General features: G+C 25.8%; 1 protein-coding gene across 1 annotated transcript in view; it reads left to right on the top strand.

The window, feature by feature from the left end:
- Window positions 1–17,735, top strand: part of LOC107438207 (voltage-dependent calcium channel type A subunit alpha-1) — a 668,849-nt gene that overhangs the window by 576,345 nt on the left and 74,769 nt on the right. The window contains exons 26-32 of the mRNA XM_087153325.1: window positions 651–757; window positions 1,769–1,868; window positions 5,045–5,205; window positions 6,408–6,551; window positions 9,211–9,412; window positions 11,469–11,633; window positions 17,554–17,664. Coding sequence (XP_087009451.1) covers window positions 651–757; window positions 1,769–1,868; window positions 5,045–5,205; window positions 6,408–6,551; window positions 9,211–9,412; window positions 11,469–11,633; window positions 17,554–17,664 — 990 coding nt within the window. The remainder of the gene's footprint in view (window positions 1–650; window positions 758–1,768; window positions 1,869–5,044; window positions 5,206–6,407; window positions 6,552–9,210; window positions 9,413–11,468; window positions 11,634–17,553; window positions 17,665–17,735) is intronic.

Here is a 17,735-nt window from a genome sequence, read left to right as displayed (position 1 = left end):
AATAATATTTGCCATAATAAAAAAATGTAAATGATTTTTTTTTTAATTGCACAACCATGAAATTCATTAGTTTTAAAGTAATGTTTAATTTGAGTATCTTCTGTAAATCAGTTCTTCAAGTTCTAAAGACCTCTATTTATAAATTTAATATTATTGTTATTATTTTTGCTGTAAATAAGTCAAATTAAACAATTGTAACAACAAAAAAAAAAAACGTAAGTAGCTTATTTCTGTTATAGAATCTTAAGGAAATTTAAAATCTTGGAGCTCTTATGTTCACTTATTTTAAAGAATAAGATTTTAATAAGACTTAGTTGGGACTTAGTTTAGTGCAAAATCGGAGAGGGAGAAAACAATATTTTACAAATATTCACTCTACGTCTTTGATTGAATTTAATGGAAAAAGTTAATATTGAGGAGAATAAAAAATAATAATGCGATGTATTAACCCATTACTTTTTAGGAAAATTAACTCTTTAACTTTCAAGAACATTTTTGAGTATATTGTGATTTTGATGCATTTTGTTCTCTTGAATAATTAAAATATTTTTCTAATAAAATGTTATATGCTGTCTTGTTTAAAAAAAATTTAATCATTACAAATAAAAATTATATTTGTTCAAGATTTATACATCTATATCTATTTGCAGGTTATAGATCAAGGTGTTATCCTTCACCCAGGTTCCTATTGTAGGGATCTATGGAATATTTTGGATGCTATAGTTGTTATTTGTGCTCTTGTTGCCTTTGCCTTTGTGTATGTTTATTTGTTTTTTTGAAATATTAGAACTAATGAGCTTGTTATGTATGTTTGATAGCTAAGTTCCATTGAATTTTTTAGAACTTTTTATATTTAGAATAAAATTAATTGTAAAGTTTTACTCATAATTTTGTGGTTTTTACTATTCTTTCAAAACAGTAAACTTTTGTTTTAAAAGGTTTAAAAAATGTGTAAAATTTTCAAGGTGCAATGCAAAGTGTCATAAAAATTATTCAGTTCTGAAGTTATGTAAAATGCCGACAAAAAAGTTTTATTACAATTGTATTTTTAATTACTAAAATTTAATTAGTTCGTAATTAACTCAGGAAATTAACATTTTTTTCCTGGACATTACAAAATTAACTATTTTTAAGTTGCACTTTAAGAATAAAAAAATACAACATTGCAACTGGATTTATAATATGTGCTGTCATTGATAAAACAAAAAAGAGTACTTAAAAATAATTTATGTAAAAATAAATTCAAGTGTAATTAGTGATAGTGGGCACAAATTACGTTTACCAGCTTAGAATTTTTATCCTTTATGTTTATAAAATTTTGCTTAATTTATGAGTTATTATCACATAAAACAATACATTTTGTAATAGTTTGTATTTTATCAGTCTTTAAATTGTATTTTAATTGCTATTAATAATTAAGCTGAAAAATGTTTTAAATTTGTATTTATTTGTACTATAAATATTTGTTGCTATTGTTGTAGTTTACTTTTATCAATACTTTTGTGAATAGTTTCCAATGCATTCAAAGTTAAATTTGAATTTGTTTTAAGCAATAATAATAAACAAAATTATTATTTACTAATTTAAAAAAAAGCATGAAAACATTAAACTTTTTAAAATATTAGCATTTAAATTCCTTGCATTATAGTTAGTTTTCATTCAATATCTACTATAAATATTTTTGTAGAGTTCTTTCTTTATGTTCAATTAGAATGAATATAAAATTTTACTATTTTTTACGTATTAATTTTTTTTCATATCTTTACAGTGGAAGCTCTACCGGTCAAAATCTTAGCACCATTAAATCTCTGAGAGTTCTTAGAGTTCTCAGACCGCTCAAAACTATAAAAAGAGTACCTAAGTTAAAGGTTAGTTCTTTGCATAATCAGGAATAGGCTAATTCAGGTTGGCCACTGTCAAAAACAATTTAAAAGAAAGATTGAAGAAAAAAATAATTTTTACTGTTTGATATCAACCAAAATATATTTGTAAATTAAAGGAACTATATTTAGATGTCAAAACTTAAAACAAAGAGGCAACTTAACTTATTGTTCAACTTAACTCCTAAAATTTAAAATGAAATTGGAACCTTTAAAATTTGCAGCAACCTCAGCATTTGCAATCACTTTTTAAATTTTTTTCCAGTTGTGGCCACCTTGAAATTTCTTTAAATCTTTATTGAACATTGATAAGAATTTGATGAAATATGTATGCTAGAGATGTATATAACTAATTACATGTGTTTTAGTCTTTAAAATGTGAATCTAATTAACTTCAAGGCAAAAAAGCATTACTTTGTATAAAAGTAACACGAAGAAATTTATGTTTAAATCTAGTTAAACTTCCTGGTAAATTTATAAATATAAGCAGGGGTCTGTTTTTGTAAAATTGTGAAAAACTACTCATAATTTGTGAATATAAAATAAGCGTTAAGTCACATTCTTTCAATCAGGGTCCTGCTTTTGTGAATTTGTGCAAATAGGGTCCTGTTATTGCAAAAATTGCTAAAAACCTTTTCAAGAAGTTTTTAAATTGTAAATAGATACAAGATTATGCTCAACAATTGCTGCTACTAAATTAGATATACAACATACAAATATTTGGTACTTTGCCTATACGGCTCAACGCAGAATATTCATTTCGGACGAATAATGGAAACAAAATCACTCAAATTTTTAATATTTTCAATTGACATATTTTAAATAACACAACTTAGTTATGTATCACTTTTGATGTGTTACGCATTAAGTAAACTTAAACAATTTATTATATTTTATTTAAAAAATTGCCTGAAGTTAATTTTTATTTACATAATATTCTATTAGGTAATTTTATGAATAAATATAAATTTATCAATTAATTATTTACAAAAAAAAATATGATTTAATATTAATAAGAATGTGCACACCATGATTGTAAAAGTAGAAATATTTTCTTAAAATACTACATTTGAAATTTAAACTTAGGGAAACTTAGTTTGCCTCTAACGGTCTTTCCCCCAGGGAAGGGTTTATTCGATTAACAAAATAATAATGAAGATAAACATATTTGTGAAGGGTCCGATTAAAAGATAAATTATTTTGTGAAGGGTCCGTTTTTATGGAAAGATATTTTGTGAAGGGTTCGTTAACGAACCCAAATTTCTTCTAAACAGACCCCTGATAAGTAAATTTTTTTACAAATAAAAAAAAAACTCATTTTTTTTAATAGTTTACTTTACAGTATCACTATTAAAAGCATATTCAGTGAAACCTCCAGGAAAGACCACCTCTATGTAATGACCTCCTCTATTTATGACCATTTTTGGGATACACAGAATTTTTTTCATAGACTTTGTGTTGAAGAAAACCTTTAGGAGAGACCATCAAAACCTCTTCTAGTGACCGGAAATCCTTCGCACCAAATGCAGAAAAGGTTAATTAAGGAAACATAATAAATTATCAAAACAAGAAATCTTAACAAAATAAATAAGTAGATAAAAATCTATTCAAAATATTTGTGTGAGGCTCTTATTTAGAGAGCTCTTTTTAACAATCTCTAAAAAACTATCTTTAACCTCATGTTGCAGTCAAAGTGCACTTACACGATGCTATTAGTGATTTATTTAAAATTAAATTAGAGAAAAAAAGTTATTATAGAAGAAACTAAGCATTTCAAACAAGCTTTAAAGCTAACTAATTTCTATGATGTGAAATTAAATACAAACTTAAATTGTTTATTTGTTTATTCTATCTTTCATGATTGGTAAATTTGTTTTCACACATAATTATATCAGTAGGGATCATTTTTATTGATGCTCAAATTTATTCATCAATTCAGTTTTCATGATGCCAACACAAGTGGCATTTCCGCTCCAAGAAAATTTCATGGGCTAAAGTTAAAATTGTTTGTGAAAAATCATATATTTTTTTTAAATTTTGAACTTAATGAAGGTTAATGAAGGTTGAACTTAATGAAGGTAATGAAGAACCATCAACCTCCATTAACAACCATTTTACTGTGAAACAGAGAGTGGTCCCTCCCTAGGGGTTTCATTGTACTATGTGAATTTTATTTATTATATATATAAAATTCTTACTGAAAGGTGATATAAAACAGGTCTCAGGCCAGGTCATTCGAAAATATTATTTATTATATCATTTCATACTATTGAGAGAACATCGAAATCACACAAAAGTACTTCCGTGTAAAAGTTTGGGAAAATCTTGCAAACTTATCCCGATAATCTCTTGAGTTACAAACAAAAAGGGAATTCTAATTATAAATCGTTCAAAAAATTGGTCGAGTTATTTCTCAGGATTGGTTAAGGGAAAATTTTAAAATTTTTATTCTAGCAATTTTTATTCTAAATTTAGAGCTAAAATGCCAGGCGTGAATAATGAATGTAAGAAAGGGTTTTGTTTTGAATAATAAATTAAGAAAGAAAATTTGGATAAAGAAATAACATAAAAAAATTTGTCAAAGCGTTTTATGTTACATATATTTTATATCTCTCTGCAACTTAAAAAACAACATTTTCATTTTAACAGTGATTAAAATATGAAATACTGGATTTGTTGCTTGGCACTGCTATTGAAGTTATAGATTAGTAATAGTAGCTAAGTTATAGATAAGCTGAATACACTCATTTTTCAAAGTTTTACAACATAATTGTTTAGTTATTACTTTGTAATTCATTTTACTTATACCTGTGTTTCTGTGCGAATTTTTACACGAGTCATGAAACAAATTAGTTTTCTTAATTTTCCTCCTAATCACATGACATTTTAAAATTTGTGTTTCTTAACTGAACTTTACTTGCTTATTTATTCAGTTATTACTTTTGTAATTTATTTTTCTTACATCTGTTTGTTTGAGTGCAAATGTTTACAAGAGTTAAAAACAATAATAGTTTTCTTTATTTTCCTCCTGACCAAGTAACAATTTCAAATCTGTGTTTTTCTAAATTTTTAGTTAAATATTTGTTATCCACTTATGGTTGGTATTTTAAAATAACTATAATTCAGTATGTTTTTGTCCTAAAATGTTTGACTTTTTTTTTCAGGCCGTTTTTGATTGTGTTGTAACATCCTTAAAAAATGTCTTCAATATCCTCATTGTTTACATTCTGTTTCAATTTATATTTGCTGTGATAGCTGTTCAATTATTCAATGGCAAATTCTTTTTTTGTTCTGATCAGTCTAAGCTTACTGAAGACGAATGTCAGTAAGTACATTACATTCCATCTTCGTTGCCCTTTTTTTTCTGTCATTTTGTAATGGCTTAAGATAGTTTTATAGTAGACTAATGTGTAGAAAAAAATTTATCTCACAAAAGTTTTAGTTTTCCTTCCGCTGCACTTTGTAATTGTATTGTTTTTGTATTGCAGTAAATTTTTAACTTATTAATATTAACTTTTTAAAGTTTGGAATCTAACTATGTGATTATAAATTATAAAACTTATTTTTGTATAGTAATTAACTACTTAATTAAAATTATGTTTTACTAAGTCATTTACGAAAGCAATGTTCTAAAGTGTTCTTTGAATCTTTTATTAATGGAGACGCAATTCCCTACATTACTGATCAACCATTTAGGAAAAATTTAGTAACTTTGGGGAAAATCAAAAACTTTTCTCAAACAACAGTATGCAGTTTTAAATATAGCTACAGGAATTATTTACAATTATCTGTTTTAAATGTAATGACTGCAACGAAAATATCAAGATTGATAAATTTCCTATCTATTTATATTTTGTTTCCTATCTATTTTATTCTTTTTACATATTAAAAGTTATTTTTGTAAAAATATTTTTTTCTGTTATTAGCCCTACAAAGAAAAGAATTTATTCGTAATTCAATACATCTTAAACTTGTATGATTCAAAATATAGAAAGAGTAAAAAAAAAAATTTTGTTTTGCATTTAACTGCATCTTGAATATGCACAGTCTTACATATTACAAGCTCACACACAATTCATACAAGAGGATGCAATATGCTTTTCTAATTCTCAAACTTTTGCTATCCATTGACAATTGAAAAATGTTTGCTTTGAAAGCTCTAAAATGTTTAACCTTAAATATTTTTAAAGTGAATTTCTTCACTCAAATACAAAAATGTTCTAGTGGGTATTAAAATGACATGATGTCTATAGAATAGGAAATGGGACATCATATATCTGATTTTATAAAGGAATGGTTGCAGTAATGGAGGGTTATGCTAAAGAGTTAAAAATTAACATATTACAGTTATATTTCAGTTATTAATTTCACTATATCTAATTAATTTTTAAATGAAGTTTGTTATAAAGCTTCTTTTTTAACTTTAATGTAGCATTTTATCTCTTATTTTATACTTTTTGATGTATTCAATAAAGTCAATATTTTTCTTTAAGAAAATCATGTTTAATTGAAAATTTTTTTTTGCAGAGGTGAATATTTTAAGTTTGGTGATGGCGATAAACCGCCGAAAGTAGAGGAAAGGAAGTGGGATAAACGTAAATTTCATTACGATAATGTCGCTGCAGCGATGTTAACATTATTTACTGTACAAACAGGGGAAGGGTGGCCTTCGTAAGTTCATTTTGCTTTTTAATTACTGCTTATTAATTTTTAATTTAACCTTTGCTTGCTGTGTACCATGTTGTACTGTCACTTGTGGTCGACATTTTGTACCAGCCATATCAGTAAAACGTAATCTGTATAACAAAGTGCGCCATCAATTCTTTAGAGTGCACAAACATTTAACTGGTTTAATTCCAAACAATAACTTTCTACTATCATGGATTATAATAGTGAAGTAAACCCTTATTTTATTACCTGTGCTTGAAGATAACAAAAATTGTGCAAAATAACTAATACCTTTGTAAAATAAAATACCGTAAACCGGGGCGAGCCTACCCATTTTTTCAGTTTGTCAACTTTCAAGTGGTCAAACTTTTGTAAATATTAAAGAAAAAAGGCTTTTAATAGGTGTTTCGGAATCGCTATTTATCCTTCTTTAAAGCTGTGAAATCGATTTTAGAAAATATTAACAGTTACACTGTTACTGTATATTTTTATAGAACTGCTGACAAATCTCTCGTATGGGGCAAGTCTACCCATTCTACTAAAATGAATGTTAACATTGTAAATAATCAAATTTTACTATTAAATTGTTATTTTAGTTACTATATAGGATATTTATGAAGTAAAATTCATAACTTTATTACATATTCCATTTTTTTATTCATAAAATAACACAAATTGTATTTGATCGATTATCACATTTTGATCACAGTTTTGTTTTTATAATCATTAACATTATAAAATAACATTTTTTTCTGATTATTGTTGATAAAAATAAATTAAAATTAATATTTTTATTGTTTGGCTTTTATCCTTTGGATAGCTTTTTCCATCTCAGGTGGCATTTTTTTGTAACATTTAAATCCATTTGTTTTGGGAATATAATTTCGAACCATCTGTAATAATAAATAATAATTTATTTAACTTGCATTAAGTAAAAAAAGTTAATTTTGTAATATAAAAATTGAAAAAATAGGTAAAATAAACATATTTTATATTTACATTTATATTTAACCTATAAATTTTCTTATTAATGATAAATTTATCAATGCAGAATTAAAATAATATACTCAAATTCATTTAAAATGACTTAATTTTAATATAAACAAAGTTCTAAATTATATTATTATGCTTTATTAAAACTAAATACGAATGGGTAGACTTGCCCCGCGAATTCTGGCTTTTTGTTTACAACAGCAAAACTTACATTCTTTTTGGTTTTTTCCATATAAAATTAATGTAATCTTAGTCTTAGATAAGTGTATAACTTAACCAAAGTGAAAATAGTAATAATAATAATAAACTTACGGAGCACCAACTAAAAGTTTGCTGATTTCCAATACAAATCTCTCAAAAGACGTTTGAACAGGTCGGTTAAAAAGACACCAAATAAATAAAAACGGATCAAGCTACTACAGCGCCATCTTCCTTAGAGTCTGAACTAAGTCCTCCGTCGGTAAAAAAATTTTTTTTTGCAATTTAAAATAGTGAAAATTAAATAAAACTAAAATGGGTAGACTCGCCCCGGTTTACGGTAATAGTATTTGAAATCTTTGTTTTTCAATGCTATTAAGCAATTTTTAATAATATTCTTTTAGAATTTCATGGGTCTGACTTTTTTTAAGTGTTGCCTCCTTATTTATATTTTCTTGATTCATTAATTTAGCATGATATTTTATTAACGGCATGTATTCAGTATGATTACTGAATTTAAAAAAATCAAAATGATGTTGTAAATTCATATAAAAAAAGCAACACTAAAACAACCAAATTTCTTGAATGCTCATAAATAGTATTTAAAAAATTATATGATGCAACATCATTAATCTATTTACTGATTGGCGAAGCACAGAATTTTTTTTACACTTGATGATGAACCTCTTTTCTTTTTTTATTTATAGAATGAAATTTTCCATCATTTTTATTGAACTTGCTCATCATGTAAGAGAAATAATTTTTAAAAACATTCTCTCATTCAAAAATTTTGTAGTGATTAGAAAAAGTTTTAATGCTTACTGCCAAAGCTCCCGGTTGCTGTGCATGTATGTTGTACAAAATTAAAACAGTCATTTCATTTGCTTATTATATTAATATTTTACAAAATAGTGACTAACCCTTCCTACCATTTTAACTTGGGGTAAGAATGTTCAGATTTTTTCCGGTGAGCACTACTTTCTCATTGAAGAGTAGTGAAAGAAATCAGTTTTTCTTGCTGAAATAAAAAATTGTTGAAGTCAAAAAAAAGTAGCACACAAATGGCTAAATTGTAATAATAAAAGATAAATTCTAATGATTGTAAGATGAGTGTTAGTTATTCAACTGCTAAAAATTAAAACCGTTAAATTTTGTACTTCATCAGTAAGGATAATAATTGAAAACATGTTTTTCAATAGTTAGCCTTTAAACAACATTTTTAATCAAAACTTGTATTACTCAATATTTATTACTTTTGAGAGCATGTTTCTATATAAAATAAGCTTACTTATCTCTTAGTAGTATAGTATCCAATCTAACTGAACCTTTCTACATATAAAATAATAATTACTCTAGATTTATAATTTTTTTTTCTCATTTTGCCTATTATACAGGCCATTGAAAGTGTTAGCACCACAAAGGGTTTAAAGCATTGTCAGAAATCTAATATACTGCTTGTTTTAATTCGCAGAGTCTTACAACATTCTATGGATTCCACATATGAAAATGAAGGTCCTCTTCCCAGGTTTCGTGTAGAGATGGCTATATTTTACATAGTGTTTTTCATTGTATTCCCGTTTTTCTTTGTCAACATATTTGTGGCCTTAATTATTATCACTTTTCAAGAGCAAGGGGAGAAAGAGCTGGAGGAAGGTGATTTAGACAAGAACCAAGTAAGTCTTCGTTATAGGATAGAATGTTAAAAAAAAAAGCCGAAAATCATAGCAATAATTGTCATCTCTTCTTTTAAAAGTACTTAGAGCCTGAAAACTGAACATAATTGCTTAAAGGAATTTCAGCAGTATAATCTTTCTCTTAGATCAGTGGTACTTTATTTTTGGTGATATTCTAAGTAACAATCTTAAATTTCGTTTAAAAAAAGCAGTTATTTAGATTTGAAAACAATATTAAGAATCATCAGTTGCTTGTAGAATTTTTTTTTCTCAAAAGGACCAATAATGGCAAAACAATGAATTTAATTGTTTAAAGCTGTTTTGAGACATTATCAAATGCAATTTTTTTTTTTTTTAACAAGACTACATATATGATTTAAATTATACTTACATAGCATCTTGAGGAAAAATCTCTATGGAAGAAAACGTTTAGAAATCTACACTTATTTGTGTATAAACAATTAAGTATTATATTAATATTATTGTACTATAATTAATAATACCTTGTATGATTAATTATGTAGTGTAACTAATACTTATGTATGGAGTCTTTTAGATTCATATGTTACGATAAAAATCCCAAGACTGGTAAATCTTGGGTTTTAATTGAAAAACTTAGCTTTTGCCAAAATGGCTTGAAAAAAGTCTGAAGTATGCTTTAATAGATTCCATTGTGGTCTTTTACCAAGCCCCTTTTAAATCCTAGGTTTTACCAATAAAGCCTAAAATTTGCCAAATTTCTAGCTTTTGTAGTAGCGCATACACAAAGGTGTTATTATAACTTGAAAAATATTGCCCTTTTTTAATTTTGCCTATTAAGGTTTTGATTAGCACAACATGTAGGTAGTAAATTTATTTCAGTAAGTCACAACTCTAAAATTTAAAACCTTCTTATTTAGGAAAGTATTGAATATGTATATCCATGTTTTAGTGTTAATATATTTTCTTATTAGAAGCATATTTCTTGAAAATTTTTAGCCTTTTGCCTCTCACTACAGGTAGATCCAGATAGTGAAAAATCTGGATAATTGAAAAATATTTCTTTTAAATTACTGCCCTTCACACTTTTTTCAGATTTAGGAGAGGCAAATGTAGTAAAGAATAGTCAGCATGTTGCAAATCATATGTATAAAAGTTCAATTTTTAATTTTATTTCTTGTTAAGTAGGTTCAAATTTAAAAATAGAAATTATTACATTTACAAATACAGCAATTTTCCAATTCCTTTCAAAAAAAAATCTGGAGATAAGGATTGATTTTTTTGTGAGAAAAAATGTTTTATAGAAAAGGGGGGAAAGCATCTGGTTCTTTACTCATTGTGTTAATTCAAAAATTTGGTTAATATTGGTAATGTTAATTTGGTAATGTGTTCATAAAAGCAGCCCTGAATGCTGTTAGAACATTTTCACGACACTCTTCATGGGTTAACGTCCTGCAGTGGACTGATCGTAAAGACACGGTTGCCAGTAGAACACCGAAGTCAAGCATCACTGGCTGCGGTCGGTAAGCGGGTGGGTGACCACTTTTATCAGCCTGTGTAGGGACCGAGGGTGCGCGGTATCGGTCCTCGTTAAGCTGTTCTACTGTAGGAGCCATCCCCTTTGCAGAGGATCAAAATCACGATGGCATGTCTTTGGATCATCCTCAGGGATGTTTTCTAGACCGTCACCAGTATCTCATTATGCAGCTCTAGTGTGACGTAAATGAAGTACCTACCTTTATAATTTAACCTTCACAGAAAATACACTTTTCTTAAATATTTTTTTTTTACCATTTTCCATATAGTTAAAATTTTACATACAGCTAGAACACTTAATCTTGTCCTTGTTATATCTCAATTGATCCTCCTTGAATTGATTTTATCTCTTCATTTTGTTACTACAACAAGTTCTATAATCAGTACTAAGACTATTGTGTCTCTTACTAATTATAATAGTTGTTATAGTAACAAAACAATTTTATCTGTCTGTTATTTATACATATCATTTGTGCTCTCAAACAATGTTGATCTAATATTAGTTTTTTAAATATTTTTGTATATATATTTTCTTTCTTAGAAATCGTGTATCGATTTTGCGATCCACGCAAAACCTTTAGAGAGATATATGCCACCCAATAAGTCTGGTGTAAAGTATCGTATTTGGCTGATGGTAGATTCAACCATTTTTGAATATTTCATCATGTTACTCATTGTGTGCAATACTCTTTTACTGATGATGAAGGTAAGAGAGGAATTCACTTGACACTTTTTTTTTTCAGTTGCAGTTTCCCGCAACATGTTTTAAAAACCACTGCAATTTTTATGTTTATCAATAGTCTTATTTATTATTCATTGTTATGAATATTTATTATATATTGTTATGAATATTTATTATATATATATATTATAAAAATAACTGTAATTATGCAGTATGATAACTGCTGTATAATACTATCATTTCTTAGTAATAAATTTATAATGAATAAAAATTAGTAATAACTTTTTAATTATTCTGAGGTATAGATAAAACTACTTGAATTGTTTATATCATATATAGGTTATTTTCAAAGTTTGACCTTTTTTAAAAACTGCTAATTAACTAATCCCTTTCTATTAAATTTTATACATTTTTCTGAAGTTTGAAATTAATTAAAATATTTATTATTTCTTTTGTTTAAAGGAATGTTTTATTATCGCATAAGTATTAAAATAGCATAACCTACAGATCTGTATCAAATTATTTTTTGTACAGATTGCAAATACTCTAATAATTTTTTTTTATTGTTATTTTTTTAGCATTTTACATTATTTATAACTTTTACTTGGTTGAAAATTTAAATCCGCTTCATTTATTTAAATAAAGATCTATAAATAAATATTTTTTCCTTCAAAATATGTATACTTTATTATTGTTAAATATATATATATATATATATATATATATTTTAGTTTAGTTATTTATGTGATAATTTTGATATTTTTTACCCCATATAAGCACATTTTCATAGTTTATATACATAGATTACATTGTTATTACAAATATTAAATTATAAAAATGTAGTGTATATTTGTATAATCTTTAATAAAATTTACCATTTGTTTTATCACTTAAAATATCAATATTTAACATACTTTTATTTACATAATATTCCATTATTACTCTTATTATGTTATAATTAAATATGATCAAAAGTATTTGTGTTTCCTATTTATAGTTTCATATAGTTTTATCATGTGCATTAGCTATTACCATTTAGGATGCATTAGCTGTTACCATTTAAGAAAGCACATCAGTATCAGCAAAAAAATATCAGTTGATGTCAATTTTAATCTGAAAATGTGTTTGCTGCTTAATGTTGTTTTGATGTGCAGTTATGAATAAAACTTAGTGATTAAGCAGTTAATACAGGAAAATTATTAACATTATCCACTTGAACTAATTTATTTTACAAGTGTTTGTACAGTTACGTTAGTATAATGAACATTATTTTTGATAAACTGCAGCGGAATTAATTTTAAAATTATCAATAATAAAAAAAATTTAACTGAGCTGAATGTATATAATGAAAATATTTTTTTTTGCATTCTTTTTAACTATTCTAAATTATGTTATAAAATAAATCTTAGTGTAACTATCTGATAATTTTAAAAAAAATTAATGTTTATAAATTCTAATTTAGTCATCTATTTTAAAATCCATTGAATCATATAAGTGAACTAAAGCTATTGCCAATTAAAACATAGGAGGAGTAAAGTTACCAACATACAATTCTTTTATTCCATAAAATGCAGAAATAAATATGTTTTTCTATAATTTTATTTTTTAATTTTATAACTAATTCTATGGATATTAAGTAACAATTCTCAAGCTATTAGTACTATTTGTAGCTATAAAATTTTTTTGTATTCTATTTTTTTTCCTCTATCTAACCCCATTACCTGCATTTTATAAGCAAAATTTGACTTAAAAATTTTTTGCATATCATTCGTATTATATTAAAAAGAAAACACAATGAAGCTTATTAATTAATTATCATTCTTTTTTGTTACAAAGTATTAAAAATCATGGTTAAAGCAAATGCAATTGTAACTCGTTATCTTAATGAATAAATTTTAAGACTATGAAGGTTTGAAAATATAACTAGAGGTTTTACATATATAATGTAAGATAAATTAGAATAATTTTATAATTTTAAAAAGAAAACACAATGAAGCTTATTAATTAATTATCATTCTTTTTCGTTTCAAAGTATTAAAAATGATGGTAAAAGCAAATGCAATTGTAACTCCTTATCTTAGTGAATAAATTTTAAGACTATGAAGGTTTGAAAATATAACTAGAGGTTTTACATATATAATTTAAAATAATTTTATTCATCTTTGTTCATAACTGAGCACTTTCAAAATAACATATTGCTACTTTTATTTTGTTTCTAGTTATGTTATCAAACCTTTCACCGATAATTTTAGTTTTGTTCATTTATAACATGTAAATTGCAACTTATTTTCACGCATGACTATGAGGTATGTGAATGTTTATTAAAATTAAATATTCTGTACTGCATTGATCTTTGATGTTAGAGAATTTTAAATTAGATATTTATGAAAAGTAAAATTTGGGTGCATGCTATCATATTTACTATGTGGTGTTGATACAGCATATGTTATTTAATTTCACAGTCATTTCAATCTTAATGCTTATTTCTAGTTTGTTCCCCTTCTAAGTTCTTGATTATACCAATCAAATAATAACACTCTGTAATAGTTATATTCGATATGTATCATTAAAATAGGTTACTCAATTCTCTTCAATATGCAGTTTCGAAAACAGTTGGTAATATAATAAAGGTGGGACTAAAAATTTGAATCTCTTAAAAGTGCTGATGAACTGAGAAAAAAAATTATGTTTTTTATTCTAAAATCATTTTGCATATACAGGGTGTCCTGTAAAAGCTTCAATAAACTTTTAGAGAAGGTAAAAATAACCATAAGAATTGAATAGGAATCCATGTCTGGAAATGTCATCTAAGGCTTTCCTATTGTGAACTATTTCTTCATGTGCGTCTGAACAGGTTCTTTGTTTTTTCTAAATTATCTTAATTTATGCTTGTTTTCTTTATATAATTACTGTCAAAATTTCTATTAAAATAAGTTCAGTTTTAACTATTTTATTGTAATTTGGGGATTAACCGGGCAATCTCGCTAAATAATTAAATTACAATAAAACAGCTATTTCTGAGTCTATTTTAATGCGATTTACGCAGATATCTATTAAAAATATAAAACTGGCATGAAATTAAGATATTTTAAGAATAAGAAATGTTCAAAGACGTGCGACTTATACTCATAATAGGAAAGTGCCCCTAGTGGTGTCTCCAAGCATGTGTTTCTATGCAATTCTTGATCTTTATAGTGTAACCTACCTCCCCTGGAAGTTTGTCACAACATTTACAGGACACCCTGTAGTTTGTAAAAATAGCAATTTCCTTTTACTGCATACCTTTAGACAGAAAAAATTATAAAAATGCATATATTTGACAGTTTTAAAAGTAAATTTAGAACAAACTTTTTTTCAAACTTTCACTTGAATGATGTAAAAATGATATTGTTTTGTAATTAAAAAAAATGACTGTGAAGCTGTATCAAATTTTTGCTACCAATAACTAATAGTTTATGTGCATCATTAATAGCATGATTTAATATAAATTAAAGCATGGCTGTAGTGTTTGAACCATTGTTATGCTCACATATATCAATTCACTCTTTTATCAATTAAAACTGCTATAACATGAAGCGTTGCTTGCATCTCATTGAAATCACAAATATAGCTTAAAGATCAACTGCTAGTTTAATTTGCTTTTGATAGTTATCAATACACTTTAAGTCTTTGATTAAATTAAAATTAATTTTTAATGTTTTGTTAATGTAATTCTTAGATACATAATAATAATATTTTAATACTAAACTTTCAATTATATATTTGCTTGTGTTATTGTAATTTTTATTCAAAACTCAATTAATTTTACGCTTTGAATTTTGAAAGTTTTATAACAGAATTCGCTAACTCCTATGGGTAACTTATATCTATGGCTTATAAGCTCATAAATTTGTTTTTAAGTTCATCGGGAAAAATAATAATAAAAAATATTAATTTATTGATAACTTGAATTAAACTTTTCATAGGAATCTAAATAATCCTGGCAAAGTTAATTTGTACAAATACATCTCTAAAACTAGAAAAATATTTATAAGCTTTAATTACACTAGCAGATTGTTTCTACTTGCTGAATGTTTATACTATAAACGTATTTCTTTCTAAATATTCTAAAATACTATTTTATCAAATTACATGATATATTTTTCATAAACAAAATTTTTTCTTTTGTTATATTACTGTTTACTTAATGGTTTTTTATCGATATGATTTAGTATGCAAGACATTTTCATCAACAATGTGGAAATATCAAGCATTGCTTCAAATATTTATCTGGTTTATTGTCAGGATTTTTTTAAACAAATGCACAGATGTCCAAAGTCTATAGTCTTTTTCAAATTACATTACTCATTGTTGCATTCATATTTTCTCAAAAAGTTACATTGATTAAATTGAATATCTTTACCGAAAATGAGTTCATTTTAAAATCTATGATTGTAAATATTTATCAAAAACCTGAAATTAAAAATATGCCTAGTTTAAATAAAATAAAATAGTTATTGTTACTTTGAGGGGGACATTTTTTTTCTTTGTTAGTTAATGAAACACTTGTGTATATAAATAGGTAGATAGATTTTTGAAATTGATGAAAGATTTTTTGATTTAATAATATGTTTTTCTAAAACTTAAAACCTATCTAAAAATATCAGTGAAAAATACTAAGAGATTGTCTTATTATTATGTTGAAAAAATCTGCACTTGTTACAATTTAAGTGCCAATAATGCTAAGCATTTGGCAAATTGAATTAACAATGAAAGCTTTAAATTTTGGACACCAATGTATTTATGGTTCTTCTTATTTTGTAGACTAGTATATTTTTGCTTATTATTGTTTCAATGGTTAGGAGTATCTTAATTTTACTCACTCATCCTTTAATTTCTCTGAAATTATAATTTTTTTAAGTTTAAAATATTCTCTCACTTTATGATATTATTTGTGCTTTGCTCATATGAACTTATTCATAAATTCAAATGAAAACAATAATCGTTTTAGGCTTGTAATTTATTTCTAAATGTACTTTATAGCCATGATTAAAATTTCAACTTTTAGAAACTTCCATTACTAGGAAACTATTGGGTCAAAATGTAACCAAGTGCATACTATTTGCAGGTCATGGTGGAGGAAATTCTGATATTCATATTAAAATAAATACAAAAAGGAAAAATTAAAAGTGTAAAGAAAAAAATTGCAAGTAGGAGGAAAGGTCAAATATAAATGGGGGCTTAAAAAGTAAAAGGTTAACTTTCACTTAAACTGTTATTTTCGTAATGTAGCTAAGTATAGCTAATATATGCTATAATTGATATATATAACAAAATATAACTGATATATATGTATAAAATACATGTAATATTTATATTCTGCACAAGGAAATCAAGATCTTATTTTCATACATAGTGCTCCATGCATTTTCCTCTTTAACCACCTAAGCTACCTGAAAATCAACCCCTTCCCCCAAGAAAAAGTTTCAAAAATCGGTCTTGTTTGTAATTAAAATGTTTTGTGAATATATAGCCAATTTTATTTTATAGCCTATTATATGTAATTTTTTTTTTTTTTTTTTTTGTTTAATATTAAAATTTATCAAAATCTTTTTTTCGACTTGCTTTTTTTTCTACACAAAAATGTGTTGCTAAGTATTACATTAAAAAAAATTATCAATATTGTAAATTTGTGTGACTAACCCTATTTATTGCACTTGAACAGTTCAGTGGTAGATTTCGGCACCAAATATTTCAATTTTAACTATGGCTATCTTGTATTACATGTTTATTTGCACAATCCATCAAGACCTTTGTTTTATTTTTATTTGTTTATTTTGTTTTTTGCTTTCAATATATTTTGTCTCTTCTTAAAATGAAATTTATTTATGATTATTGTGATATTTTTGAATTCAAACTTTCTCTCCCTTTAAATGTCTTTATCTTTATTTGTGACTTACTATAGCACGACGGACAAGATCCGTTGTTTACAAAAATCTTGAAGTATATGAATATTACCTTCACTTCACTTTTCTCCCTTGAATGTTTGCTCAAGATCGTGGCATTCGGAACGAGGGTAAGGCGGGACAATCCCTTAGAATTATTCTTTAGCCCTTTGAATTAACTGCTGGCTTTCACTAACGAAAT

Source organism: Parasteatoda tepidariorum, chromosome 10, assembly GCF_982258835.1.
Source record: "Parasteatoda tepidariorum strain Cologne lab strain chromosome 10, Ptep-v5.0, whole genome shotgun sequence".
NCBI lineage: Eukaryota > Metazoa > Arthropoda > Arachnida > Araneae > Theridiidae > Parasteatoda > Parasteatoda tepidariorum.
Note: the sequence above shows the minus strand (reverse complement) of the source record. Positions and strands in the feature narration are given on the sequence as shown.